This window comes from Copadichromis virginalis, linkage group LG22 (assembly GCF_057382275.1).
Source record: "Copadichromis virginalis isolate Kocher_CV1m ecotype Utaka linkage group LG22, C_Virginalis_male_GT1.1, whole genome shotgun sequence".
Classification (NCBI taxonomy): Eukaryota; Metazoa; Chordata; class Actinopteri; order Cichliformes; family Cichlidae; genus Copadichromis; species Copadichromis virginalis.
In genome coordinates this window covers 16,405,498-16,431,380 of record NC_140638.1, presented here as the reverse complement: position 1 = coordinate 16,431,380, position 25,883 = coordinate 16,405,498, and the positions used below count along the sequence as shown (strand labels likewise).

At 41.1% G+C, this 25,883-nt stretch overlaps 3 protein-coding genes and 1 non-coding gene across 5 annotated transcripts; 3 read left to right on the top strand and 1 right to left on the bottom strand.

The window, feature by feature from the left end:
* The first annotated feature begins 1,364 nt into the window (after positions 1–1,364).
* ywhaz (tyrosine 3-monooxygenase/tryptophan 5-monooxygenase activation protein, zeta polypeptide) lies at positions 1,365–10,159 on the top strand. Of its 2 annotated transcripts, none has more exons than XM_085445297.1 (6): positions 1,365–1,466; positions 3,306–3,637; positions 5,183–5,306; positions 5,949–6,112; positions 8,398–8,493; positions 8,592–10,159. In XM_085445297.1, the coding sequence occupies exons 2-6, from the start codon at positions 3,308–3,310 to the stop codon at positions 8,667–8,669; spliced, it is 792 nt and encodes a 263-aa protein (XP_085301423.1). In that variant the 5' UTR covers positions 1,365–1,466; positions 3,306–3,307; the 3' UTR covers positions 8,670–10,159. The 2 variants fall into 2 exon arrangements, with proteins under 2 accessions (XP_085301423.1, XP_085301424.1); XM_085445298.1 differs by lacking the exon at positions 1,365–1,466 and adding an exon at positions 1,490–1,536.
* Positions 10,160–11,929: 1,770 nt separating this feature from the next.
* On the top strand, positions 11,930–18,622 carry pabpc1b (poly A binding protein, cytoplasmic 1 b). The gene is made up of 14 exons (XM_085447099.1): positions 11,930–12,710; positions 14,065–14,258; positions 15,053–15,168; positions 15,413–15,552; positions 15,671–15,765; positions 15,860–15,997; positions 16,240–16,335; positions 16,455–16,821; positions 17,234–17,344; positions 17,461–17,606; positions 17,720–17,804; positions 17,933–18,063; positions 18,186–18,278; positions 18,428–18,622. Exons 1-13 carry the CDS (start codon positions 12,518–12,520, stop codon positions 18,276–18,278), a joined length of 1,905 nt encoding a protein of 634 aa, XP_085303225.1. The 5' UTR covers positions 11,930–12,517; the 3' UTR covers positions 18,428–18,622.
* On the top strand, positions 16,031–16,167 carry LOC146683083 (small nucleolar RNA SNORA5). The gene has a single exon (XR_014917783.1). It is a non-coding gene; the product is annotated as a small nucleolar RNA SNORA5 (small nucleolar RNA).
* Positions 18,623–18,872: 250 nt separating the features above from the next.
* On the bottom strand, positions 18,873–21,158 carry LOC146683081 (type-4 ice-structuring protein-like). Its single transcript, XM_085447108.1, has 4 exons — positions 21,079–21,158; positions 20,261–20,329; positions 20,035–20,158; positions 18,873–19,269 (listed from the first exon to the last, which is right to left on the bottom strand). The coding sequence occupies exons 2-4, from the start codon at positions 20,307–20,309 to the stop codon at positions 19,068–19,070; spliced, it is 375 nt and encodes a 124-aa protein (XP_085303234.1). The 5' UTR covers positions 20,310–20,329; positions 21,079–21,158; the 3' UTR covers positions 18,873–19,067.
* Positions 21,159–25,883: the final 4,725 nt, after the last annotated feature.

Below are 25,883 nucleotides of genomic sequence, written 5' to 3'. Positions count from 1 at the left end.
GATTAGCACACCTCTAATTCTAAAACTTCTGTGCATGATTTATGTCTCTAAGAAAGTACTGCAGGGTCTGATTGGTGTCTTCGTCCATCCCCAACCCTGATAACAGACTTGCTTGGATCGCTGCTACTTTCAACCAGTTTTACAAGGTCAGGGGAAGTGATCCATCACAATAGACCTAAACCTGAAATTTGTAAAACTAGAATAACTAGAAAAACATGACTGATGTCTGGACTACTCAATGGGTCAAGGCATTTGAATGAAGAAGCCTTTCTACTGAGAAGAGCCACAGTACCTCAGTATTTATATAGGCATTAGATAAAACAGTTTCAGTATACATAATATTAGCCTGACACCAACATAATTTTGCATAATTTCCTCATTTTATCAGTTCCTCTCTATACATGTTAGACCACTCCTTGTAGAAAGCTCTGATGGGTATAGTTTTACATGATAAAGGTGTACAAAGACACCGCTATTTGCAGCTTTTTCTGGATTAAAAAAAAATTTAATGCCATTTTGCGATTTTAGTGTTTGTTTCTAAAAGTAATGACATATATAGAGAGCACACGTTATCATAATCGTTTTTATCACGTTTTCAGTCTCAGTAAAAATGCGTATTCTTTGTGGGCAGGTGTGCACAGCTAACACAAACGGCCGTAAAGGCAGAGTACATAGCGCTGCAGAACTGTACCCCCCCCCCAGCATGTTTACACTGAGTAGGAGATGCTCTGTATCTCATTGTACAACTGTATAGTGACAATAAAGGCATTCTATTCTATTAAACGGCAAATTATGAGAGTGAAACTGAAATTACATTAATATCTAAGCCACGGGCCAATAATATGCTCGTTTGAAAATATAATAAGGTAGACAAAACCACTTTATGTCAATCCTGCCCCACTTCCGGGTTCCTCCTCCTGGCTTCTATCTTCTTGCATAATGACCTTTCACACACACAAACACACACACACTCACAAAGGATTTATTTTTTTTAAAACACAAACGTTTTTCCTTCCAGTGTCTTGATAGATATAAGTATGGTAGATATAAGTATAAATTCTCCTGAAAAGTTTCATTTGATTTATAATAACTATAAACTACATCTCCCAAGCATCCTTGCGGGCGTACCGGACAAACCAAGCGTTTATGCCGTTTGTACGTAAATATAAAAAAAAAAATTAAATCTATATTTAGAAGATTTTTTACATAATGTTTTACATTATCATAATCATATTTTTGTTAATTTTCTGTGAGATTCGTTTATTTGTTTTTTGCTCATTCGGCGCAGTCTTAAAAAAAATTGCCCTTAGATTTGGCTACCATAGCAACTCCCTTCTTACGTCACCCATCCGGGCTCGACCCTGCTGCCGTGTCTTTGATTGGAGGGAAACCCCGTGGATGAGCGGGAGAGATCATCAGCTGTGCGGCCGGGAATCAGGAACAACACCGTCTAACGACACTCGCAGGTTAGTTACATCTATTTACTGCTCTTGCTCGGTGGTGTTTTTATCCAAAGAGTCCCTGCTTGTGCTTCTGGTAAGGTATCTTTTTAAACCCTGCATTAATCGCCGCATCTAGCGGCTGTAAGTGGAAATCGTTGATGCTCCGCGCTGCTCAGTCATTGTTCGGTGCTCGCCTGACAGGGAAGCGTTACTTACGGCAACGTTAACCCATCTATTTTTGTTCGCTCGCTGTTTTTAGAGGACGCCTCTCGGCCCTGCTAAGCGGCATTTTTTTGTGAATGAAGCAGTCTAAAATGTGAGAATAACTGTGGCTAGAAGAAGCGGTCTGGTTTGCTTTCCGGGAAGCGAAAAAGGGCGTTCACTGAGGACTGAACGAAGCGAGGCTCCTTTCATTCCTCTAACCGACTCAGTGACACACTTATTATCCTATAGCCGCCTGCAGCGTTAGGAAGCTTTCCCCAAATTAAACGCAGAGACTGTGTAATCCATATCGTTTATTAAGCTCTTGAAAATGATTTTTTTTGTTCGGTCTGCATTCGTGCCTTACATGGTACGCGTTGGGTGGGCAGGTGTGTGAATGAGTGTGACGTGAAACTGGGTGGCCGACATTCCTCTAAGGGGTGCAGGTGGCAGCGTGCAGGGAAAATTTTCTCACCCATTTTGTGGCTTTTGAAATGAATTCATAGGTTTGGGATTTTTTTTCTTTTATATATTTTGCTTTGTAAACAGGCTGCACATTTATTCGCACACGTAGTCCTTTTATACTGCAGCATCTTTTACCTGTGAAGGGGTCTACATATTTTTTTTAAAAAGGAAACGAGTTCCTCAGCATAGGTTACTGTCTGTATTCTACTACAGTAAATTAGACTTCCTGTCCTGTGCTATGAGCCGATTTACAATCATTTAAGTTAAAACTAAAACCGATCGTTGACTGACAGAAGTTAATATGCAACTAGTCTGAGATTAGCTCAGCACTGTGGCATGCGTGTTAACTGGCTGTAGAGGAAAACGGACAATGTTGACAACTTATGCTGTGGGACATTTTGATGGAAGAACTAAATGATATAAAATAGTCTGTAGACTAATAAAAAAATAACCACACTGATTTCTGGGGAAATGTCCATCATCTAATGTAAATTTTCTGGAATTTCATAACCACTTATAATTTTTTTTACATGCCGACTACACTTTTCCTGTGATCTATTATGACATTTTGCCTATTCTTGTCTTCAGGATAGTGAGTCAGAAGAAGCCTAAAACTGTATCTGCTGTACAAGTCGTGATTATAGGCACTTTCCCCCTTTGTATTTCTAAAGACTTAGAGTCCAAATGATTTAGTCACCACTTTAAATCAAGTCTGTGCCCGATCGAGTGAAGACGAGACAAGCAGATTGATTTGTATTTAAGAAAAAAAAAAGGTGCTTTGCTGGTGTGGACACACCCAGTGTTCCCATGAATTCTTAACAGCCGACACACTGTTGTTTTAGCTACAGTCCTGTCAGAGTTTTTGATTATGTAATATGCTTCAAGGTTATAAATGTTCTATTTTCTCACAGTTAACTAACTGTAATATATAATTTTTTTTTTTTTGTTAAAAATGGGGATGTCTTCACAGTCAAAATGTTTAACACATACCTGAGAAATGAGGTTATGCTGGAATAACAGCACATTTACTTGCACAGTAGTCCTCCATTATTCACATATAGTAATGAAATCTACTTTTTCTCTCTCTACAATTTCTTTGCTTGGCCTCCCTTAACACACCGTCCTTAACTCCTGTCCTGTTTGTTTTGTCCTTCCTGACTCCCTTTCCTCTCTCCTTCCTCCACCCCCACATGACAGTCATGGCAGACAGAGAGGAGCTGGTACAGAAGGCCAAACTGGCCGAGCAGGCTGAGCGCTACGAGGACATGGCTGCAGCCATGAAGGCTGTCACAGAGCTGAACCAGGAGCTCAACAACGAGGAGCGCAATCTGCTCTCTGTTGCCTACAAGAATGTGGTCGGAGCTCGAAGGTCCTCCTGGAGGGTGATCTCCAGCATCGAGCAGAAGGCTGAAGCCGAAAAGAAGGCTGAAGCCGAAAAGACGCCTGAAAGCGAAAAGAAGGCCACGCTGGTCAAGGAGTACAGAGAGAAGATCGAGGGGGAGCTCAAACAGATCTGCCAGGAAGTTCGGGTAAGGAGGAGCAGAGGTGTTGAAGCTAAATGCTTGTTGCAAGAAAATATAAATGCACAGCAGCTGCTCCTCTTTGTATTAGTCCAACCTGTATTCAGATAGTGGCCGGTCTTGGTCACCTCTGTCTAGTGTGTGTGTGTGTGTGTGTGTGTGTGTGTGTATATATTTATTTATTTAATTTAAATAATCAAGCTGCAAAAGCCAACATCGACAGCAGTTTAAAAAGAAAAAGAACAGCTTCCTTATGAATGGAAGCAAACACACATCCCTTACAAAAAGTAGTAGTAGAACCATGCTTTTTACACATTAGTGACACCTACAGGTATGTTGTGGTGCTTGTGTTTATGTGGTAGGGATCTAAAGAGGGACAATATAAACCTGCAGCTAACAGGATTTAAATATTAGTCATAGTTCTCAGCATACAAGCACTTGTCTAGGTTAATATGGCTTTACTTACGTCGCTGTTCACCTCTGAATATCTTAGCTGTAGTATTTAGGCCCATCTTACACAGTTGGAACTATGAACACAAAGCACCAAGTAGGCAAATGAAGGCACTCTTCCTAGCAGTTGTTTGAATATCACACAGATAAACTTCAGTATTTGGGTAGTTTGGATACATCCTGTATTTGCGGATTCACAGCCCTGTGACCTTGTGACCTTTAAAAGGAAACTTAAACATATAGGCCCACTACACTGATTCAACTCCATAGACGAAAGTTTGCATGTTGTAAAGCATATCTAGCTCTACTATAAGTAGATATAGTAGATTAGTATATTTTACTCAAATGAAACTGTCTTTGATGTTTTATATTAACTTATACACAGGAAGCGTCCAGTACGCATTAAAATTGCAGCGCATGAAATAGGACTAAAAAGTTCAGCACTTCCTGCCAAAGTCCACATGATGAATCAGATGGGTGTAGCCTAGAATTTTAAGGCCTAGAATATGATTGGCAGCTACGTTAAAGGAAGAGGAATATTCCCTGCTCATAGTTTCACTGGACAGGTGTGTACTCTTAACATACCTGTCGAGTGATTTCTACATATTTCATGTTAATTGTGGTGGAAATGGGGAAATACACATATAAAGGGAGACACATTCACTCTTACAAACTTATAAAAAGATATTTAAATTATTTACCAAGTATACTTTGTAAAGAAAAAATAGCAAAGCTCGGTTGGACTGCAGCAAACAGTAGGTCTTGTTCTGCAGTGCAGCCTGGGTGAGATCTACATAGCAGCATGTGGAGCACTTCTCCACCTGCTGCAGATACGTGATCGCTGTTGATCTCAAAAGCATGAGAACTGCTGTTGCGACTTCCAGTGTATGGTGGTGGATTTGGAATACATTCAACCATGTGAGCAAATCCCCTCTGGATGAAGTAACTGAATGATACTGAGCACCTCCATAACAGCACCCTGGCCCAGTGAGGCAGCCATTAGGGAAAAGGAGTTAAAAATGTCACTGGCTCACTTATAACTGCTGGGGTTTGTGTGTGTTGCACGTGTTCTTTAGAGTTAAACTTCCACATTTCTTTTCGCAGGACCTGCTCGACAAATATCTGATCCCCCAAGCATCAGGCGCAGAGGGCAAAGTCTTCTACCTGAAGATGAAGGGAGACTACTTCCGCTACCTGGCTGAGGTGGCTACCGGAGACGAGAGGAACGGTAAATAAAACAGACATCATACACCGCCCCTTCTTCTTATCCTGTCGTGCAGTCACTCAAGGTAGTGATAGTGAGTGCTTATGTTCAGGGTTTATGAAAACCATGCGGTGGTGTGTCACGCAGCTGCCGGTCGGTGGGATGAACGTGTGCTGACTGGGCGTCCTGAACATCCTTTTTAGGGTAGGAGACCCTAGGACTGGTTCAGGTGTTGTTTTTAGCCAGAATGCTAACGCGCTTCTCGTCCTTGACCTACAACTGTCCGCCAAAATGCTGGCAAGTGCTGCTGCGAGGTTGTCATGGCAACTGCAGCAGCAGCAGGGTGTTGGCTGCTTCTAGTTGCCAGAAGGCATTTTAGATTACTTTTCTTTTGTTAATTTTGGGTGGTTTTGTAAAAGATTGTGTTCTTTTGTTACATATTCCATAAAATATCCATCAAATCCGCTTTCAAATGATTGGATACTTCATCTTTTTGGTTCTGAGGACCTGTACTTGACAGTGGAGCTGAATAGAAATATTAATCAGATGATTTTACTTTTTGTTTAATGTATTTTTGTTGTTGTATAACTTCTAAAAATTCAGTGTGTGGTTTCCAAGAAATAATTTTTCTCATTTGAAACCATATCTGCTTTTTTGCTTGTGCAGAAATTGTTAAGAACTCACAAGGTGGCTACCAGGATGCCTATGACATCAGCCTAAAGGAAATGGAGGCTACACATCCCATCCGCCTGGGCCTTGCGCTGAACTTCTCCGTCTTCTACTACGAGATTGCAAACCTGCCTGAGGAGGCTTGCAAACTGGCCAAGACGGTAAGAAGGGTCCTCTGTTTGTTGTCCCTCTCTTTAAAAAGCACTGAAGCATCATGAAAATGATGTTAGTACCACTTTTCCACCAGAGGTGTACAGGTACTGATTTTGAGGCCATTATTAATGTCATGCATATCACCTTATGGATACATAAAAATAATAAATACACTTAGTAGCACGCGTGCACTCTCTCGTAGCTGAGTGTCACTCAGTGGTTTCTGTGCCTATCATTGCCATGAGTCTGAAGATTAAATTGATATTCTGCTATCTCCGGTCCTCGCACTGCTGCTAATCTCCATGTCTCTGACTTGACTCTGATTGGTATGACCCTAACCCTTTGGTGGAAATAAGGTTATGCTTGAAACTACACTGTTAGTTTGTCAGCGGAAAGGATGATGAGTCTTTTAAAATTTTCTGCTTACAGTACTCTTTATACTTTAGGATTTTGTTAAAGGAGACCTTGAAAAATGGGGGAGTAAAGGCAGCGTTTCTTTTTCACAACATTCTGAGGAATTGCTGATAATAGTACAGACCCTTGATTAATGTAATTGATACCAAAGACAACATTAAGCCTTTCCACTTCCACGACTCTGTTAGGGTCCACTTGTGTCCAAATGATCGGACAGTAAGTGCTCGAATGGGTGTCTTTGTGCCTGCCTGTATTCTTGTTTTTTTTGTGACCATGCTTAGTTAGTGCACTGTAATGTACGAACTATGAATGTGTTACAGCCAGCACACTTCAGAGAAGTAAAACGGGTATAACAGGAGTGACTGGTTGGCCGTTGGGTCTTCTGTTGTCCGTGTCACTCAAAGACTAAAGATAGGGGTAACAGTGTAACTGTCGGGTGTGGGATAAAGCTTTGAATTTTTTTTTAAATAGTGATATAATTCATTCAGACTTTTATTTCACGGTGACCAATCAAATCAAAGTGAGATTTAGGTTTAGATGGAATCTGTTAGTATCGCCACACACTATTAAACCAAAGTCACTGCTATAAAGTAAAATAAAGCTGCTAATGATTATCATTTAGAAATTTCTTGTAATTTCCATGTTAACCTATGGCAACCACATGTCAGGATCCCACAAATTTACTGTGCCCAGGCAAGAAGACTAAAACCCTCCAATAAAGCAACGGACTCGTATTTTGAATTCAATTTTCAGCTCAGTTCAGATTTATTTATAAATACAACAAAGGTCACTTTAAGGAAAAAAACGAATTCAAGAGGAAGATAATTCTGGCAGCGGGAGTACCCGGGGAGAAACTACGCGAATATAGTCCAAAGACATGCAGTTAGTGGGGACAGGTTAATTGGAAACACTAAATTGCCCATAGGTGTGAATGGGGGCGCGAATGCGATTGCTTGTCTCCAGTCTAAGTGTTAGCCCTGCGACAGACTGGCGACCTGTCCAGGGAGTACCCTGCCTCTCGCCCTAAGACAGCTGGGATAGGTTCCAGCTCCCCCCGTGACCCTGAAAATGATAAGCGGAAGCGAATGGACAGATGGATAATTCTGGCAGGGGCAGCCAACAACCAACAGTCAGTGCACCATTGGAATTCCCCAGCAGCATAACTATGGAAGCGTTTGTGACCACCTGATCCAGCCCTAACTATAAGCTTTATCAAAAAGGGAAGTTTTAAGCCTAATCATAAAAGTAAAGAGGGTGTTTATCTCCCGAATCCAAACTGGGAGCTGGTTCCACAGAAGAGGAGCCTGAAAGCTTAAGGTTCTGCCTCCTGTTCTACTTTTAAATATCCTAGCAACCACAGGTAAAGCTGAACCTCACTGCAATACCTTTCATCACACTATGAGAGAACATACTATTGAAAGAAAAAATAAATAATTTGATGGACACCGCAGTAGTCTGGACATTCCTGGCATCACATAACAGCTCGCCGCTAGATTTTTATATAACTTCTTGTGTTGACGTCTTTGGGACACTTTTTTTTTTTTTTTTTTTTTTTTTTTGTCATTCGATACAGTTAGGAAAAGGCTAAAATAATTGAGTGTGTTTATGGATTTGTGAATAAATGGTCTGCCAGAGCACAGTTTTGTGCAAACACTTGTACTTGTTTCTAAAAGACCACCCCATATAATCAAAGTAGTTTACAGTATCAGGCACAACACAGATGTACCCTTTTATCCTAGAGATCTATAAATGGCTGCTTGTTGTTGCTTTCTGTTTAGCTTATTGTTTTTGGCCCTGCTAATACAAGCTCACTGTAGGCACTTTCAAGACTGTACTCTGGGTTTTGGAAGTCCTGATTGTTTCACTGTGTGTCTTCCAGGCCTTTGATGATGCCATCGCCAAGCTGGACTCACTCAACACTGAATCTTACAAAGACAGCACCTTGATCATGCAGCTGCTCCGTGACAACCTGACTGTGAGTGTCTCCTCTTGATGAAACTATATTAAAATTTGGTTTTCCCTTATGCTTATACATGAGCGCTAAATTTATTATCTTGCACTTTTTAAATGCAGCTGTGGATGTCGGACCCAAGCGGTGAGGGCGGGATTGAGGTAGAAGAGGGGGAGCAGCCAGCTGAAGACAAGAACTGAACTTCAGACGAGAAAAGAAACCCCGCAGTTTTCTTTCCCTTTTTTTTTTTTTTTTTTTTTTTTTTTTTTTTTTTAAACCTCTCACCAGCCTAAGTTGTGTGTGTGTGGTTGTGTGTCCACATACATGCACAAATATGTATGTTTACACTCCACTCTGTGTGTAAAGTACAGTATGTGTGTGCAGATACATTGAAGCATTGAAGTGTATGTGTTAAGTGTATCAACACCTCCACAGGGAAAAGAATGGAATAGATTGGTTGTTTTTATTTTTTTTTAACATAACTCATTGTGTGACCCAGTGGATGTTCATTTCCTTTAGAATTCTTTTCCTTTAAATAATTTTGTCTCTTTTAGTCCAAATGAAATCCCTCGTTTGGATCCAAATCTGCCCCATTCTCTCGAACCTTATTCACTGTAGCAAACCGCTGCTGTTGCAGGAAAGCAAACCAACCAACCTCGAAGTGTAACTTTGATAATAATTTGTATGTTTTTACTTGAACTGAACATTTACAACCTTTGTGACACTTTAGTCCACAAAACTCCTTTGAGGCACGTGTTAAAAGGGAAAAAAATGGTCACAGTAGTCTGAATTCATTACTTTTTTTCCTTCATCTGACAATAGCAGTACACACATACTGTTGGCAGGTTTCACCTATTACGGTATTGCTTGTATCCATACGGCCCTGTCAGTGTCCAGTGTAGCAGGTAGAGATTTTTTTTTTTTTTTTTTTTAAATGGATGGTACATGTGTCATGGCTCAATGGGTTTTTACAGTGCTTTCAGGCATAGGAAAGGTTTTCTATATGAATGACCACTTACAAAAGCTGTAATTTACTTTTGGTTTGTTGAGAGGGTTACATTCCATTTTACTGACATCTTTTCACTCATCAGTGAAACGAGTAGACTGTAATGTCCTGCAGTTTTGCATACCACGTGACAAGCTATATAGACAGCCTAAGATAAAGTTAACAACTTGATAAAATGGCTCGATACTGTAACTTTTGATATTTTATCTCTTCAGCAGTGCAGAGGATACTTTTTGCCATGTGCTTTTATGTGGCTTTCTACTCTTTTTCTATTCAGGTGTTTTGTATTTTCTTTTGTTTATTTTATTCCCTTATTGAGTATTGATTTGACTCCTGGAATGTATGTGGTTCTCAGTAGTCTGGTGTGAGGGTTAGGCATCGCTTTTAAAACTGGCAATCTCTGCTTAGGATTAGGTGGAATACAGTTACATTTATCTTCCTTGAAAGTACATTTTGAAAAGGCAAAATTTCAAACCATGGCAAATATAAAAATGAGAATTTTAGGTAAGTTGATAGGAAATTGCATTAAGGTCATTTAGTGATCACAAAGTAGTGCCAGTTTCTTCTAAGTACAGTATCTTGGTTTTAAAAAAAGTTGGGATGCAGGATTTGGCGAGTAATGCTCTTGGGTATGTTATTTGGTTATGTGCTTTCATGTAAGTGGAATTAAAACATTCAAATTAAGATGGTGTGCTCGGTTTCTCTGTTCTTTATGTGTGATGTGAATTGTTGGTTCACAGATTTCACTGAGACAAACCCACAAATGGCCCAAGCATGAAATAATGTTTAAAGCAAAGAAATGAGGGCTGTTCCATACAGTCATGTGAAAAGTTTCCACAGGGCTTCAAGCAGTCATGTGGGGAAAAGTCAAGCACATCCTATGACTCAATAGCTTGTAGAACAGACCTCGGCTACGTTAATTTGAACTTTATCACTCTCTCACATTGTTATGGAGGAATTTTGGCCCACTTTTATTTACAATGTTAGGGTGTTGCTTCAGTTCATGGAGATTTGCAGGAATTCACACCTCTGTTGAAAGTCCCACCACAGCATTTGAATGAGGTTGAGGTGTGGACATAACTGAGCCATTGTAACACCTTGATTCCTTTGTTTTTCAACCATTCTGTTATAGATTTCCTGCTGTGCTTGCGTCTGCAGCAAGACAATGACTGCAGTTTTGGTCAAACTTTAGTTATCAGACAAATCATTTTGGCATATAGAGGAGTTCATAGTAGGATGAGTGAGTGCAATTTGCCCATTTTAGGACTCCTCCACTGCCATGCGTAATCTTAATCATCTGTCCAAAGAACATTGTCCAAGAACTCATCCATCCTTGTTTCGACTCAATTAAACAAAGACCTACTGTACTCGTGTTCTTTTGAGAGAGAGAAGAGGGTTTCTCCTAAGTAAACTTTAAAACAAGCCATACTTGTTCCTTGTTCCGGCTGGGATGTCCACTACTGGGAAGGTTGTGGCATTGTGTTCACACACATGAATGTCAAAATGTCTGCTTTTATAGAAGCGCTCACACGTACTCGAGTGTATTTGATCATCTGCACCATAGCTGCTACTTGACCAATTAATTCCTATGGAAGATTTAAGCGATTTTAGGTGGCTGAAGTGAATAAAATTTGAATGGCATGTCAAATTTCACCCTTTATATGGGATAAAACCTTGTACTCTCATCATATCACTGCCTGTAGAAGAATTATAAAGCAGTTTGAGGTGCAAAATTAACACTAAAGATCAGACAGTTGCATTCTGGTCTGACGAGAGATGGATGCTTCCTGGACTGAAAACACTGCCCTCTGCAGATAGTGATGTATTAAAGGGCACATGTGATGCATTTAGGTGGAATGTGGGAGAAAATATTCTCACTTATTCACTTTATATCTGTGGGTATTTTTTTTTTGATCAGTGGGCCACTTCAGATCAGTGGGTCTGTTCACCTTTGATCAGTGACAGTCACTGAAGCTCTCTTTCATTTCTGTAAAGGTATCATTTAATGACTTAAGTCACTAAATATGTATGAAAGCTTAATAATGTAGAGTTAAAGGGGTGTGCATCCTTCCTTAAAACCCTTACATATAGTCCTAAATAACCTCAGACTCTTGCCAAATGAGGGAGGGGTGTCTCAGCCATGCCTATCGCAGTTTCAGTGTTAAAACTGATTAGCAGTTGGGAATGTTGCATGTATGTATATGAATATGGGCATTGCCTTTCCCGCCAGTTGATACTAAAGAGCGCGAATTTAGCTCGTTCTTCTGCATCATCACTTAACAAGAGAGCTTTCTGGTGGGCACAATCAGGCATTTTGAGGATTTAACAAAACGTTTTTCATGATTTCATCATCACGCCTAGAGTAGTGGTCAACGCCCCTTTGTTATCTTTTTTTTTTCTTTCTCTCTCGCCAAACAATGATTGGTCCATTTCGGTGACGCGCCCAGTAGTATATATCAGACAACTTCCCGAGGACTTCCTCCCCCTCAACCCCGGCTGTCAGTGCTGTGTGAGTGCGTGTGTGCTCCTGAGCTCGCTCGGCACACATTCTATAAAAAAATAAAAATACAAAAAAAATTTAAAACATAAAAAACGCCAAAAAATCTTTTTTTTTTTTCCGTTTACTTTTCTTTTTGTAACAAGTCGGTGAAGCTGGAGGAGACATTCGAGGACTGGACGGTAACGTACAAGCAGGGGCTGCCTAACGTATCGAATTTTTTTAGTCGACGTGTTACTGATTCCGTAGCGAGGCCAAGTACCGCTATATTTGCTTTTATTTCTGCATGTCAGGTTTGAATGACAGTTTTAAGCCAATAAGAAGTCGACGTTTTGCCATTTTAGCATCTCCGTCTTATAAATTATTTTACCCGAAAACACTGCAACTGACTTGACTAGTCAACGGTTGTATCACGTTCTGCCCCGAACCGACGTGACGCTAGCGACCGTTGGACAACCGAGGTATTGGCTCATCGTCGCAAACTTTTTCTTTAAGAACATATAGCTTCGTACGATTATTCTACTAGCCTCCACAGCCACGGGAAAATGAACCCCAGTGCTCCCAGTTACCCCATGGCCTCCCTGTACGTCGGAGATCTGCATCAAGATGTGACCGAGGCCATGCTGTACGAGAAATTCAGCCCAGCCGGAGCAATCCTCTCTATCCGGGTCTGTAGGGACATGATCACCCGGCGTTCCTTGGGATACGCCTATGTAAACTTCCAGCAACCGGCGGACGGTAAGTAATTTATTTAAATATAACATTTGAGAAAATGTGCTTTATAAGAAATCAGTGACAAGTGAGAGCTAGCCTATTCCTACTACACGTGACTGCGGCCGACATGTTGTAGGTAGGGTCTCCTCATGTGAACCTCCCAGCAGTGGCGTAGCAGCACCGAATCCGCCCAGCCCTCCCCAGTAATGTAGCATTGCTGCAGGCTGCCGAGCGAATACTTGGTCCACTTTTATCTCCCTTCTGTGCGGACAACACCCCAACTCTTACCCTTAAAACGATTAGACAACAGTTTAGAAGTGGTGGTGTAAACATTTATCAGCATCAGGGAAAAATAAGTAAGTAAAATTTTATTTGTATAGAACCTTTCAAGACAAAAATCACAAAGTGCTAAATTAAACCAATGAGTCCACAGATCTCAGGCTTAAAGGAAGGGAAAAATAAGAGTGCTGACTTTCAAACAAGTTTTTTTTTTTTTTTTTTTTTTTTGCAAAATGCTTTTCTGTCTAGAGGCCACAAATCTGCCTCCATCCACCTCTATAAACGTTTTCTGCCTAACACTGTTTGAGCAAAGAGAAAAGGGACTCTTGAGTATGTTTCTAATCTTCAACAGCGATGGCCAGAATTTTGACCATGTTTCAGTTTGTTCAGATGTTGTTCCATCATCTCATATTTACCTAATGGTTTGACTCCACTTGTGTTCTCCCCCCCCCCCCCCCCCCCCCCCACACACACACACACACACTTTATTTGTAGGATGTTTTCTGATTTTAAAGTTGTTGCCAGTTGAAATGCATATGTACAGCAATGCCTTCAGGTTTATTTGTCTAAGTTTGGGGAAACTAGTGGGGATGCTTGACAGCATCTAGATTCACCAGAGGGGTTTAATATTGAGATTAAGGTGCAGATGAACTAAGGTTAGCCCCAATTAATGCACAGGATGTAATATTTGCTGTGCTGCTCTCAGTGGGGAGAACGCAAGAGGTTACTAATGTACATATGCTGATGTACTTGTGACCAGAAGGACCAGTTTGAACTGAAGGAAGTCAATTAAAGCACCTACTGTGAAGTTGCCCTGGGGGATGATACCTGAAAGGAGGACTAACACATGCTAATGTGCCTTAACACCTTTACAGAATTAATGCTGCTTTCATTTCTTTGAAATGGCTCAGGGGAAAAAAATCTTGTAAATCAAGATTTCTCACATTGGTTTGCTAAACAGCTTTTCACAACCCCCCCCCCCCCTCTCAAGACTAACCTGCATATCAGCTGGTTGCTATCACACCCAAACACAATGGATGACTCAGACCTAATCATTTCTTTTAACCCCCCCCCCCCCCCCTTCTCCGTCTCTCTTCAGCTGAGCGTGCACTGGACACCATGAACTTTGACGTGATAAAGGGGCAGCCTGTACGCATCATGTGGTCGCAGCGTGATCCATCACTGAGAAAAAGCGGCGTGGGAAACATCTTCATCAAGAATCTTGACAAGTCCATTGACAACAAGGCTCTTTATGACACCTTCTCCGCTTTTGGCAACATCCTGTCCTGCAAGGTAAAGCTTTTCTGCCCCTTTCTCTCCCTTTTGTTACAGGTAACCTGAAAGCAGAGGTGGAGGTGGCTCAGCAGGTCGTATGATTGTATTCGCATGCAAGAGCTCTACTAGAGACTATGTGCTACAGAGTTGTGAAAAGCATTCTCCCATTAACACATTTTTTCACCTTTTCTGCTGACACCGGAATACTCACTCCTCACGTCACGAAAGATGGAAAAACGCGTCAATTTGGATCTGTAGCTGCAACATAGTAATGTGGAGATGTAGAGAAAAACAGATTATAAGGAGGAGAGGGTTTGCATCCCTGAACCAGTCAGTTTGGATGTATAGTGACACACTGGATCCAGAGAAAGATTTACATTCATTCATTAGACCGTGTTTAGATTTTCTAATTGGTTTATTACAAATCATAATATCCAGGTTATTTTTCAGGGTATACTTTTCGTGATAAAACTGGCTGCAAAGCCAGAAATATTAGAAAAGGTAACAGTGAGACAGGTTAGATTCAACGTATCATCGCTGGAAAAATGCACAACTCAAAATAATAAAATGCAGTTAGGCATCTGATCTGAATTTTAAACAATATATGTACATAGAATATTTCCACACAAATATACACAACCAATAACAATATAAACAATATAAACATTCATATACAGTAACATGACCATATAATAATAACAATGTTTTAATGTGAGTGTGATCCTACAGACTGTTCAGGTTAAGTATACTTGTTGCTGCATGTTTGTGTCTGTGTGTGTTTTTAAAAGCTGCATGTGTTCTCTTCCTGTAAGGTGGTTTGTGACGAGAATGGCTCTAAAGGCTACGGGTTTGTGCATTTTGAGACTCAGGAGGCGGCTGAACGAGCCATTGAGAAAATGAATGGCATGCTGCTCAATGACCGGAAAGTGTAAGTGAATGTATTCACTGGCTTCCAGGTGTTTGGATGTATAATTTCTGAAAGCTGCTGAGTCATGTTAACCAACAGTGTTGGATGTTTCAGTGCAATGTTGATGAAGTTTGTTTGTGATAAAAGTGTATAGCTGTAATATACAAATAAGTCATAACAGTTATGCAGTAATTAAGCTGTACTAATTTTTACTGTCCCCCATAATGAATGCGCTTGTAAGTTTTAAAATATCCTTTTAATGCAGGTTTGTGGGCCGCTTCAAATCTCGCAAAGAGCGCGAGGCTGAGTTGGGTGCCCGAGCCAAGGAGTTTACAAATGTCTACATTAAAAACTTTGGCGATGAGATGGACGATGAGAAGCTGAGGGAGCTCTTCAGTAAATATGGTAAGTCGGCGTGTCCCAACTTTAAAATGGTTTCAGCTGCTCCAGTGTTGGCATAAAGAGGTATTTAAAAAAAAAAAAAAAAAAAAAAGGAAGGCAATAAGGTTTTTTTGTTTCTTAGGTAATGCCATGAGTATCCGGGTCATGACGGACGAAAATGGAAAGTCTCGAGGGTTTGGGTTCGTTAGCTTTGAAAGACACGAGGATGCCCAAAAGGTGAGCCACGTTTAATTTCTTTCAACAAAAAAAGTAAACATCGTATCCGCCAGAAAATGTTCACAAACTTGACCCGATTTCATGCTTTCTTCAGGCGGTGGATGAGATGAACGGGAAGGAGATGAACGGCAAGCTTATGTATGTCGGCCGCGCCCAGAAGAAGGTGGAGCGACAGACTGAGCTGAAGCGCAAATTTGAGCAGATGAAGCAAGACCGCATGACTCGCTACCAGGTTCGTTTCTTCTTGACAAGTCTGCCCAGAGACCGCAGCTTTGTCAAATTCAGTGCTCCCTCTTTGGTGGGCTGCACTGGCCAAAATGGCTGCAACAGTGACACTGTAGTTCATGGGCCCCACTTTCCTTCACCGTGGATCCTGGGGATAAAAATGTGCTGCAGACAAAAACATCTGCTGGAGATCACTTTGTATATGTAGTGTTTATAAGAAGTTACAAGATTACTTTTGGTTATTTGCAGGGTGTTAATTTGTATGTGAAGAACCTTGACGATGGAATAGACGACGAACGTCTGAGGAAGGAGTTTTCGCCATTCGGCACCATAACCAGTGCCAAGGTATGACCGATAATAGAATTTTATGAGCTGGCACTAATGATCTTTTAATGCTCTCTATTATGATACTGGCAGTTGGTGACTATGTAGTATTTATAAATGCCTTTTCTCTTCTCTCTCAGGTGATGATGGAAGGAGGGCGCAGTAAAGGCTTTGGCTTTGTCTGCTTCTCGTCCCCAGAGGAGGCCACCAAAGCTGTGACAGAAATGAACGGACGTATCGTAGCCACCAAGCCGCTGTACGTGGCCCTGGCCCAGAGGAAAGAGGAGCGTCAAGCCCACCTGACCAACCAGTACATGCAGCGCATGGCCAGTGTGCGCGCAGTGCCAAATCCAGTCATTAACCCGTACCAGGCCGCCCCGCCGTCCGGCTACTTCATGGCAGCCATCCCCCAGGCCCAGAACCGTGCCGCTTACTACCCAGCTGCTGGCCAGATGGCCCAGCTCCGCCCGAGCCCACGCTGGACCACCCAAAATGTTCGACCACAGCGTGAGTATTCAGAGGTTGTCCTTTTGTAATATTTGTGTTGATATTTATTCTTGTTTTAAAAGAGACTTGAAAGATTGTCTATTATTTTCACCAATTATGCAAAAATCAGCAGACCACCTGCGTTTTGTGTCCATAGTCTACTTCAGTTGAACGGCTCATTTAGAGATGTTCAGAGACAGCACTGTTTCTTAATATAGTCAAATTCCCAATAAAGCTGTTTTCATTTACATACTTTTCACTTTATCTGGTCAGAAAGCAGAACAAGTATGAAAAGGAGCTGAAATGAGAATGAGATGTTTGTACTGCTAAAATATTCAAATGCACCTTCTGGAGTGTGTGTTGGGCTTGAATGAATTTAACTAATGAACTATAAATGGGATATTAATAGCAGTTTGATTTTATTTGTCCATAGACTTCCAGAACATGTCGGGTGGAATACGTCCCTCAGGCCCTCGCCCTCAAACCTTCAGCACAGTGCGGCCTTCCTCCCAGGTGCCCCGCATGATGACCACCCAGCGAGTCGGTCAGTCCACTGACACTGTCCACACACAGTTGTGTCCTGTAACTCTTCTGCTTGTTAGTTATTATATTTCATGCTCATCCTTTTTCTTTTTTCTTTTTCTTTTTTCCCCCCTTCAGCCACTCAGACCATGGGCCCCCGACCAGCCACTGCAGCTGCCGCAGCAGCTACCCCCGTGCGTGGAGTACCTCAGTACAAGTATGCAGCAGGAGTTCGCAATACCCAACAGCACATGAACACTCAGCCACAAGTTAACATGCAGCAGGTAGGAATGCTCATTATCTAGAACTAATGGCTTTTTTTCTGCCCTACAACTGAGGAAAAACTGGGATGTACATAAATTTTTTTTTTTTTTTTAAATTTCCAATCTTCCCAAAGCCTGCAGTCCACGTCCAGGGACAGGAGCCTCTGACTGCCTCCATGCTGGCTGCTGCTCCTCCTCAGGAGCAGAAGCAGATGCTGGGTAAGGTTTAGTAGCAGCTCTCCATGACTAAATGTAGCCTTAGCCTATCTATAGCAGTAGTACTGAGTACAGGCACGGCCTTTCTTTGTTCATCCTGTCTTTAAATCTCTTATGTGTCCCTCCAATAGGTGAGCGTCTGTTTCCACTGATCCAGAACATGCACCCCAGCCTGGCAGGCAAGATCACAGGCATGCTGCTGGAGATCGACAACTCAGAGCTGCTCCACATGCTGGAGTCCCCAGAGTCTCTCCGCTCAAAGGTCAGTACTTACGCAAGTTATTATCAACAATGTCAGGCCGTTAATTATTTTAAGAGTCTTCCTCTTAAAAAGGAGAGCAGAGTGCTCGCTGTTGCTAACATTAGGTGACCTGCTGTGTTTAGGTGGATGAGGCTGTGGCTGTACTGCAGGCTCATCAGGCCAAGGAAGCCGCCCAGAAGACAGTGACCAATTCAGCTGGTGTCCCAAGTGTTTAGGTATGACTTTTCAGAGCTGCTGTAACAAGGAGAGGCTAGTGCTTTCATTTCATTTAGAGCCTCTTGTAAATAGAAAACGTCACATCTTTTTTTTTTTTTTTTTTTTTTTTTTTTTTTTTTTTTTTTTTTTTTTTTTTTTTTTCCCGCAGGAGTGTGGAACCTTGAGACCAGCTTCACCGATGGACAAAAGAATTTCACAGTGGAAAAAGTTGAAAAACACACAAAACAAAGTAAAAAGAAAATAAATAATATATTAAAAAAAATAACAATGAAAACAAATCTCCAGCCCGGCCTACAATGAACAGAAACATCAGGTCTGGTTTGTTGAATGAAAGATGGGGGGGGGGGAAAAAGGGAAAAAGTTCAAATAAAAAATGCTCAGTTTTGAGGGGTTTTAAAGGAGAATTCTGTGGAACAAAAGATTGAAAGCATTCCTTTCTGCCATTTTATCAATTTCTTTTTTGAATGTTTGGACCTGTTGTTGTCAATTTTCCCCTGACCTTTGCTTGCTTGAATAAAACGAATAATAAAACACATCTGTTACATGCTCGATCTGAGGCATCACTAGTTCACATTATGAAACCACCACAGAAGTTGTGTTTCAAGTCTTTTTCTTTATTTGTGCTTTTGTGACAGGAGGAACAGTCAAACATTAACAAGCACTGAAACACATTTTTAGGCTCCCTGATGTCAAGTCAGCCATCCAACACGAGCAGCTGTATGAATTCAGTCCACGACAAAAGATGGTGATGTGGTGGCACGTCTGCTAGAGAAGCTGATCGTTTTCATTTAGTTGCCGATGGCAGCGGCCTGATCTCTCATTGTCTGGACCATAGCCTCCACCTGCTTCTGGAGGTTCTCAAACATGGGCTGCAACTGGGTGGCCAGAGGTTTGAGCTGCTCCTCCACGTTGGTGGAAGCGGCCCTCAGTTGTTCCTGGATCTGAATGGCCAGAGGCTCCAGCTGGGCTTTCCTCTCCTCCAAGAAAGTCCTGTTAGGGTAGAAAATGACTCACTGTTACATTTAGAAATCAGAAACGCACCACTGGCCATGTTTACTGGCAGGCTTCTTTACATGCTCACACCTCTCATTTATTGACAATCTAGGTATAAATACATGTAAAGTATGAGTGGTAGAAATACTCATATTTCAGCTACATGTACTGCATATTAATCACAGTAGTCACGGAGGATGGCTGACCCTCTGAGCCTGGTTCTGTTGGGGATTACTTCCTATTAAAAGGGAGTTTTTCCTTCCCACTGTTGCCAAGTGCTTGCTCATAGAGGGATCATCTGATTGTTGAGGTTTTCTCTTTATTATTGTAGGGTCCTTACCTTATAGTATAAAGCATCTTGGCGATATATAAATAAATCTTATTTTATTTAAAAAGTGCTTGATAATCATAATTACAAACTGCTTGGTTTATATGATCACATATTAATGACTATTTCATTTATATATATGCAAAAAAAATGCCAAGTAATTGTAAATAAATACAGTAACTAGTCTATTATTACAATAAGCTTCCCTGCACTTATCGCAGCTAGTAAAAACACAGAGATAAGAACATCTCTATCACACACGCAGTGCTCAGGGTTACTGTGTGGGTCTGGTCTGCCTTGCATGATTACGTTATCACTGAGAGGCACAGAGGAGCTGTTGGCTGGTTATTTAACAGTGGACAAAGTCCAGTTTTAATCATTCTGAACACGTCTACATGCGTGTGAAGACGTTTTGCAGATAGTTGGTTACTCACCGAGCCTGGTTGACCAGATCTGGGTTGCGGATGATCTCACTCAGGTCTTGAGGCATTTTGTTCTTCAGGTCCTCAAAGTACTGACTGAGGTTGTCAAGATTTAAGGCTTCCTGTGCAAAGCTTCCTGTTGGAAAAAAACAGAAATGAAATAAAGTGTTTTGTTTGTTTTTAAACTTCCCACCTTCCCCGATAGATATTTAACAAAAATGTCAAAATCTGGTCATACCTTGTGCCAGGGCGAGCACGACAACGGCGACAATGAGGGAGAATTTCATGACTGCTGACTGGATTACACCTGCACAACACATAACGTTTGGTGAGCAGTGCGCTTGAGGCGTTAGATGTTAAAAAGCAGTATTTGCCTGAAGTCACCCACAAAATCCACACCATGTTTAATCAGGTGAGTCAATGACAAAGTTATTGTCTAGGAATCCTGGTTTGACTTGTTGTCACATGGAAACAGAATCAATGTTTTGTGTATTTTTTCAAACTTCAGCAGTCAGTGATTATAGCTTATATACTCTAAACCTTTGAAATAATTTATCACAGAGAAAATTAAGCCTTGAAGCTCAACCTGGGTAGAAACTGGAATGAGGTTTTTTTTGTTTATTTTTAATGAGCTTCTTGCTTCTTTGGTTGTTAACTAGCAAAAGAAATGCTATAATTTACTTAAAGCACATAAAAAGTGCCTCTTCCAGAATTTTTATGTAAAAATATAACTTTAAGGATCAATCCTACACATGAGAGTACTTTTAAAAGTCATTTTCTTTACATTTCCAGCATTTATATTACGTTCTGCTCTATTATTGCATTTAAGTAGCATAGTAAATGTTTGTAGGAGTTGGCTTATTTAATGCCTGTCTTTAAATAAACTTTTGCTGCCTCTGAGCTCTGCCTCACGTCACTGTTAAATGCTGACATTTCACATACTACGAGGTGCACTTTTACAGCAAGTCTCAGAAAATATAAACAATTTAAGGCTTTTTGGGGGAAAGGAGAGAAAAGGTTTTAATTCAAACCTATTAGAAAATAAATCAGACTCACCTGTGCTGCAGGAGAATGTGGACCAGATGGTGGCTTTACTCAGGACTCTTACACTTCTTATAGCCCAGGGTGATGATGCATTCCTGTCAGACGGAGATCTGATTGGATGAGACAAAGAAAGAAAGAAAAAAAACATTACTGGATGCTGAACCTTGCTGCTCTGTCTGCCAGCTGGGCAAACCCAAGCAAAGTCCAACAGCCAACATGAGTGTGGCTCTTATCATGATGATTAGGCAAAAATATTTAATCATCAAGAACAGTATCAAGGTTACCACAGTGAGGCCAGTGAGGTTGGGGGAACTTTTGGTGACATCATCTTTAACAGATGTGATACGTGTGATTATAAAATCAGGGTTGATGTCAGTGTTGTGCTTCTGTGTTCATTTCTCAGTAAGATGTGCACACATTGTGAAAGCTCAGGAGTATATTGAGTAAACTGAGTTCTTATGACTGATTAGTTTATTGATGTGTTCTTCAGTGTGTGTACAAAGCACTGGACTCTTTGGTAAACTATGGAGTTCTCTAAAGAAAGACCACTTTGGTCCAGATCAAATCATCTTATTGGATAAATTCAATAAATCCATGTGTGGTTCACAGAGGTTAAATCAAAAATCTTGCCATTTGTATATTCTGTTTCTATAGTTCCCTAAGCCAGGAGCCTTTCTATGATTTTTGGACTGGGGTGGCACCAAACTAAAGCAGATGAAGAACTATTGAAAATCCATGGTGTAGTAATATGTAAGCCACATACTGAAGCACAAGTTTCTACCGTCCCGGGTTTTGTTATTTTATGTTCATCTTTGAAAAGTAAAACAGTTACAGGAAGCAACTAGAGACGACCTGGTGACATGAAACCAGCGAACAATGGGTGAAATAATATAGCTTTGCCTTTTAAGAAGCATAGGTGGTATAAAAGATGGACGCAGCTGTCGTGATGTCATCCATTAGTTAATTTAGTCCCGGTTTGAAGCCTTATGATGAGTCTTTTTGTCATTGGTGTTTCAAAACTGGATGTAATGATCAAGGGGCAGGTCACTGTGTCTGAATAATTCTGCTCTCTGAAAAAAGCTTCGTTTCTGTTTTTTAAATGTCCTAATATTTTATAATAATAAAATGAGTCCCAGAAACCACAAAGTCAACAGCAACATGTTAACGGAGATCATGTTTGAGAGCTAGTTTCTCTCAGACGTCTTCAGGACTGGAATTTGTTTTTGGCTTTTTTTGTTTGTTTTTTTGCCATCACAGCTATCGCCCCCTGGTGGCCAGTACGAAGAATGGAGGTCTGAGTTACTTTTTGGCTTCACATCCACTGATCCACTGATCAGAGGCATGGACGTTATTGTAATTTGGGGCTTTTAACTTTACATTTAACCTTTCATTAGAGAACAACTGGTAGTTTCTTTTTGACATCATAAAAACGTTTAATTATTGCAAGGTCTTTAGATAAACCTATACTCAGAACAATGGGAAAGTCCAAGGAACTCAGTAAACACATGACTGTGCATCTTATCACGCTGATTGAAGAAAACACTTGATCATAACTAACAGCGTCAGCATTACGACAGCAAGGCCATCTCTGAGAAGACTTTTGGTGACATTAACATCAACATATATGGCAATGGATTATCATAGGCTTGATGGCAGTGTTGTGCTCCTGTTTTCAGGAACTCAGTGAAGATCTAAGAAAGGGAATTGTAGATTTACACTAGTTGGGAAGGTCTCTTCAAGCCATTTCTAAACATAAATACAAGTTATTTGAACGTGGCACCACTCTTACAAGGTTTGGAGAAGACTCATACTGTCACCCTCAAATGAGAGGAAATTGGTTAAGATGTTCTGGAACAACCCAGGAACTACTAAGGCTCAAGCCTGTCATGAACTGCTGCCAGTTTTAAGTCTCCATGGACTGAGAGATTGCTGACCGAATAAGAAGTGTTGCCATAAAATCAACACCTTTAACCTCAACTAAAATTTGCTGCTGCCCACATGGACGAGCCAAATGCTTTCTGGAGGATAGCTTTATAGTTAGATGAGACAAAGATTGTGCTATTTGTCCACAATGACAAGAGGTATGTTTGGAAGAGTAAATGTAAAGCTTTGAAACCTAAGAACACTAAACTATACAAGCTGTCAAGCAGCTTGGTGGTAGCATCATGCTTTGGGGTTGTTTTGTTACCAGTACTGTTACATTGCGCAAAGAATAACGATGGAGGAGGACTACTCTTCAACTTCCCCTCAAATCAACACCTGAAACCTGGACACGGTTGGCTTTTACAACAGAGCAATGATCCCAAACACATCAAAATTGGTTTGGGAATGGATAAAGCTGGCTAACATTAAGCTTTAGGAATGGTCTTCCCAAAGCATAAACCTCAACCCTATTGAAACTTTGTGTACTACACGTCAGAGCTGGTTTCATACCAGGAAATTAACTTTCTGCCAAGAAGAGTGGTCAAATATTCAGCCAGAACTATACCAGAGGCTTGCTCATGCCTACCAAAACTATCTGGCTGCCGTGCATCGTGCTGAGGGACATCTAACCGATTATAAACACTTATAAGTCTGTATTTATACTTTCGACCCCATGTGGATTGGAGAAGATCCAAAGTGAATTAAGTAACACTCAGCCATTGTCTTTTAAAGTCATCAAAGATTTATGCTGTACAATCATTCCACCCCGGATAAAGAACAGTTCAATAAATGACTAAAAGCTAAAATTACCATGAAATTTGAAATGACCATGATGAGTGGATGTAAGAACTTTTGACCATAACGGTACCTGCAAAATAAAATAACACCAAATGTTAGCATGCTAACTTCATGCTGTATAACACAAAATATCACCTTTTTTGAATTTGTTCATCTTTAATTACTCTAATTAATTACTAAGCAGAACATTTTTTTTATTAAGTGGGAAAAAAAATATTTCAAGCTGCCTCATTCAGCTGTTCTTTAGGAAGCACTGTCATGGATTACACTCATTCATGTGAATGTAAACCTTCTACCTTTGGCTTACATCCAGCAGGGTGTTATTGCCTCCAATCTATCTTTATAGCTGCTGTAAAATGATTAATTCCCGACTGCTTCCCACCCCAGCCAGTAATAAACAATCTCATACATGTGTTTGGATAGAAATATGTGAGCAGGGAGCATAAACAACACGAGCTGTTTAATAAACCTTGTACAAATGTATCGTGAGCCTCTATTCATCTGGTGGGAAAAGTCTGCAGTGGAGTTTTAAAAATGAGATTATGACCGTAAAGCTTTGATCAAAACCAGATGTGGAAACATGCACCATGTTTGCAACCCAGCATTTATTCTCTGTGTCCAGGCCTGCACTGTCCTATTGGCTTAAGCTGTTTGCGTCTCTAAAAAGTGCTCCAGACACAGAACCATCTGCTTTGTGGTATGCAATCGACGTGAGGATGCATCACTTGACATTAAAGTGTGTGCAGCAGGAATAAAGTAGTTCAGCAGAGCTACGACGTGAACAATGGGGGCATTTACTCGAAAAGATGTCAGCATGAAAAAAGAAAAAGTGTCCTGATTCTGTCTTTCCTTTAAGCTTTGACCCCCTGAGGCTCTCGCTCATCCATAAAAATGATTGATTGCATTACGCGCTCAACTCAACGGGAAAGAAGCACTAACGTACTCAGAGCTGTAATAACATTCAGTAAAGCAGCTGCTGCTAAAGTGAATCATGTACTAAGCTGCCCTCTTATATTAAAATAGACAAAACTGATGTGCTGCTAGCTATCAACTTTTTAAATGTTGTACCCGATTGTGGAAGAGCTATATACAAGAGCATCTTAATGCTGTTAAGTTATGCCTGGTACTTATTCCTCCTGGAACAGGAAACCTGCACCTCCATAAAGCCTGTCCACAGATGGAAGCATGAAGTGCTCTAAAATCTCTCAGTGGACGCTGCATTGACTCTGGACTTGATAAAACACAGTGGCTAACCACCTCCAACAGCAGCAGATGACATGGCATGCCAACTCATCACAGCCTGCAGAAACTTCACCCTGGACTTCAAACACATTGGATTCTGTGGCTTTCCACTCTCCTTCCAGACTCCAGGACTTTGACTTCCAAACGAAATGCAAAATTTACTTTCACCTGAAGAGAACTTTGGACCAATGAGCAACAATCCAGTTCCTTTTTCTTCTTTGCCCACTTCTGACTATGTCTCTAGCTCAAGAGCAGCTTGATATTAGGAATACAACAGCTGTAGCTCCTTTTCTGAAGACATCTGTGCACTGAGCTGTTCAATTGGGTTCAAGTGTGGGATCTGGCTTGCATACTCAAGGACATTCGCAGAGTGGTCCTGAAGGCGCTCCTTTGTTATCTTGGCTATGTGCTTAGGGTCATTGTCCTGCTGGAAGATGAACCTTCGTCTCAGTCTGAAGTCCAGAGTGCTGTGCAGCAGTTTATCATAAAGGATGTCTATTTACATAGCTGCATTCATCTTTCCCTTGACCCTAACTAGTCTCCCAGTCCCTCCTGTTGAAAACTGTCCCCACAGCATGATGGTGCCACCACCATGCTTTACTGTAGGGATGGTATTGGCCAGGTGATGAGCGATGCCTGGTTTCCTTGGTATTCAGGCCAAAGAGTTCAATCTTTGTTTCATTAGACCAGAGGGTTTTATTTCTCGTGGTCTGAGATTCCTTCAGGTGTCTTATGACAAACTCCAGAGAGGCTGTAATGGGCCTGTTACTGAGGAGTGGCTTCCACCTGGCTGTTCTACCATACAGGCCTGATTAATGAAGTGCTGGAGAAATGATGACCCTATGCTTCGCATC

Coding starts and splice junctions, on each gene's coding strand:
- ywhaz (XM_085445297.1), top strand. CDS start 3,308: ATGGCAGACAGAGAGGAGCTGGTACAGAAGGCCAAACTGGCCGAGCAG. Junction 5,307..5,948: donor TACCGGAGACGAGAGGAACG/GTAAATAAAACA, acceptor TTGCTTGTGCAG/AAATTGTTAAGAACTCACAA. Junction 8,494..8,591: donor TGCTCCGTGACAACCTGACT/GTGAGTGTCTCC, acceptor TTTTAAATGCAG/CTGTGGATGTCGGACCCAAG.
- pabpc1b (XM_085447099.1), top strand. CDS start 12,518: ATGAACCCCAGTGCTCCCAGTTACCCCATGGCCTCCCTGTACGTCGGA. Junction 12,711..14,064: donor CTTCCAGCAACCGGCGGACG/GTAAGTAATTTA, acceptor GTCTCTCTTCAG/CTGAGCGTGCACTGGACACC. Junction 17,805..17,932: donor GGAGCAGAAGCAGATGCTGG/GTAAGGTTTAGT, acceptor TCCCTCCAATAG/GTGAGCGTCTGTTTCCACTG.
- LOC146683081 (XM_085447108.1), bottom strand. CDS start 20,309: ATGAAATTCTCCCTCATTGTCGCCGTTGTCGTGCTCGCCCTGGCACAA. Junction 20,159..20,260: donor CGTGCTCGCCCTGGCACAAG/GTATGACCAGAT, acceptor TTTTTCCAACAG/GAAGCTTTGCACAGGAAGCC. Junction 19,270..20,034: donor GATCTGGTCAACCAGGCTCG/GTGAGTAACCAA, acceptor CTACCCTAACAG/GACTTTCTTGGAGGAGAGGA.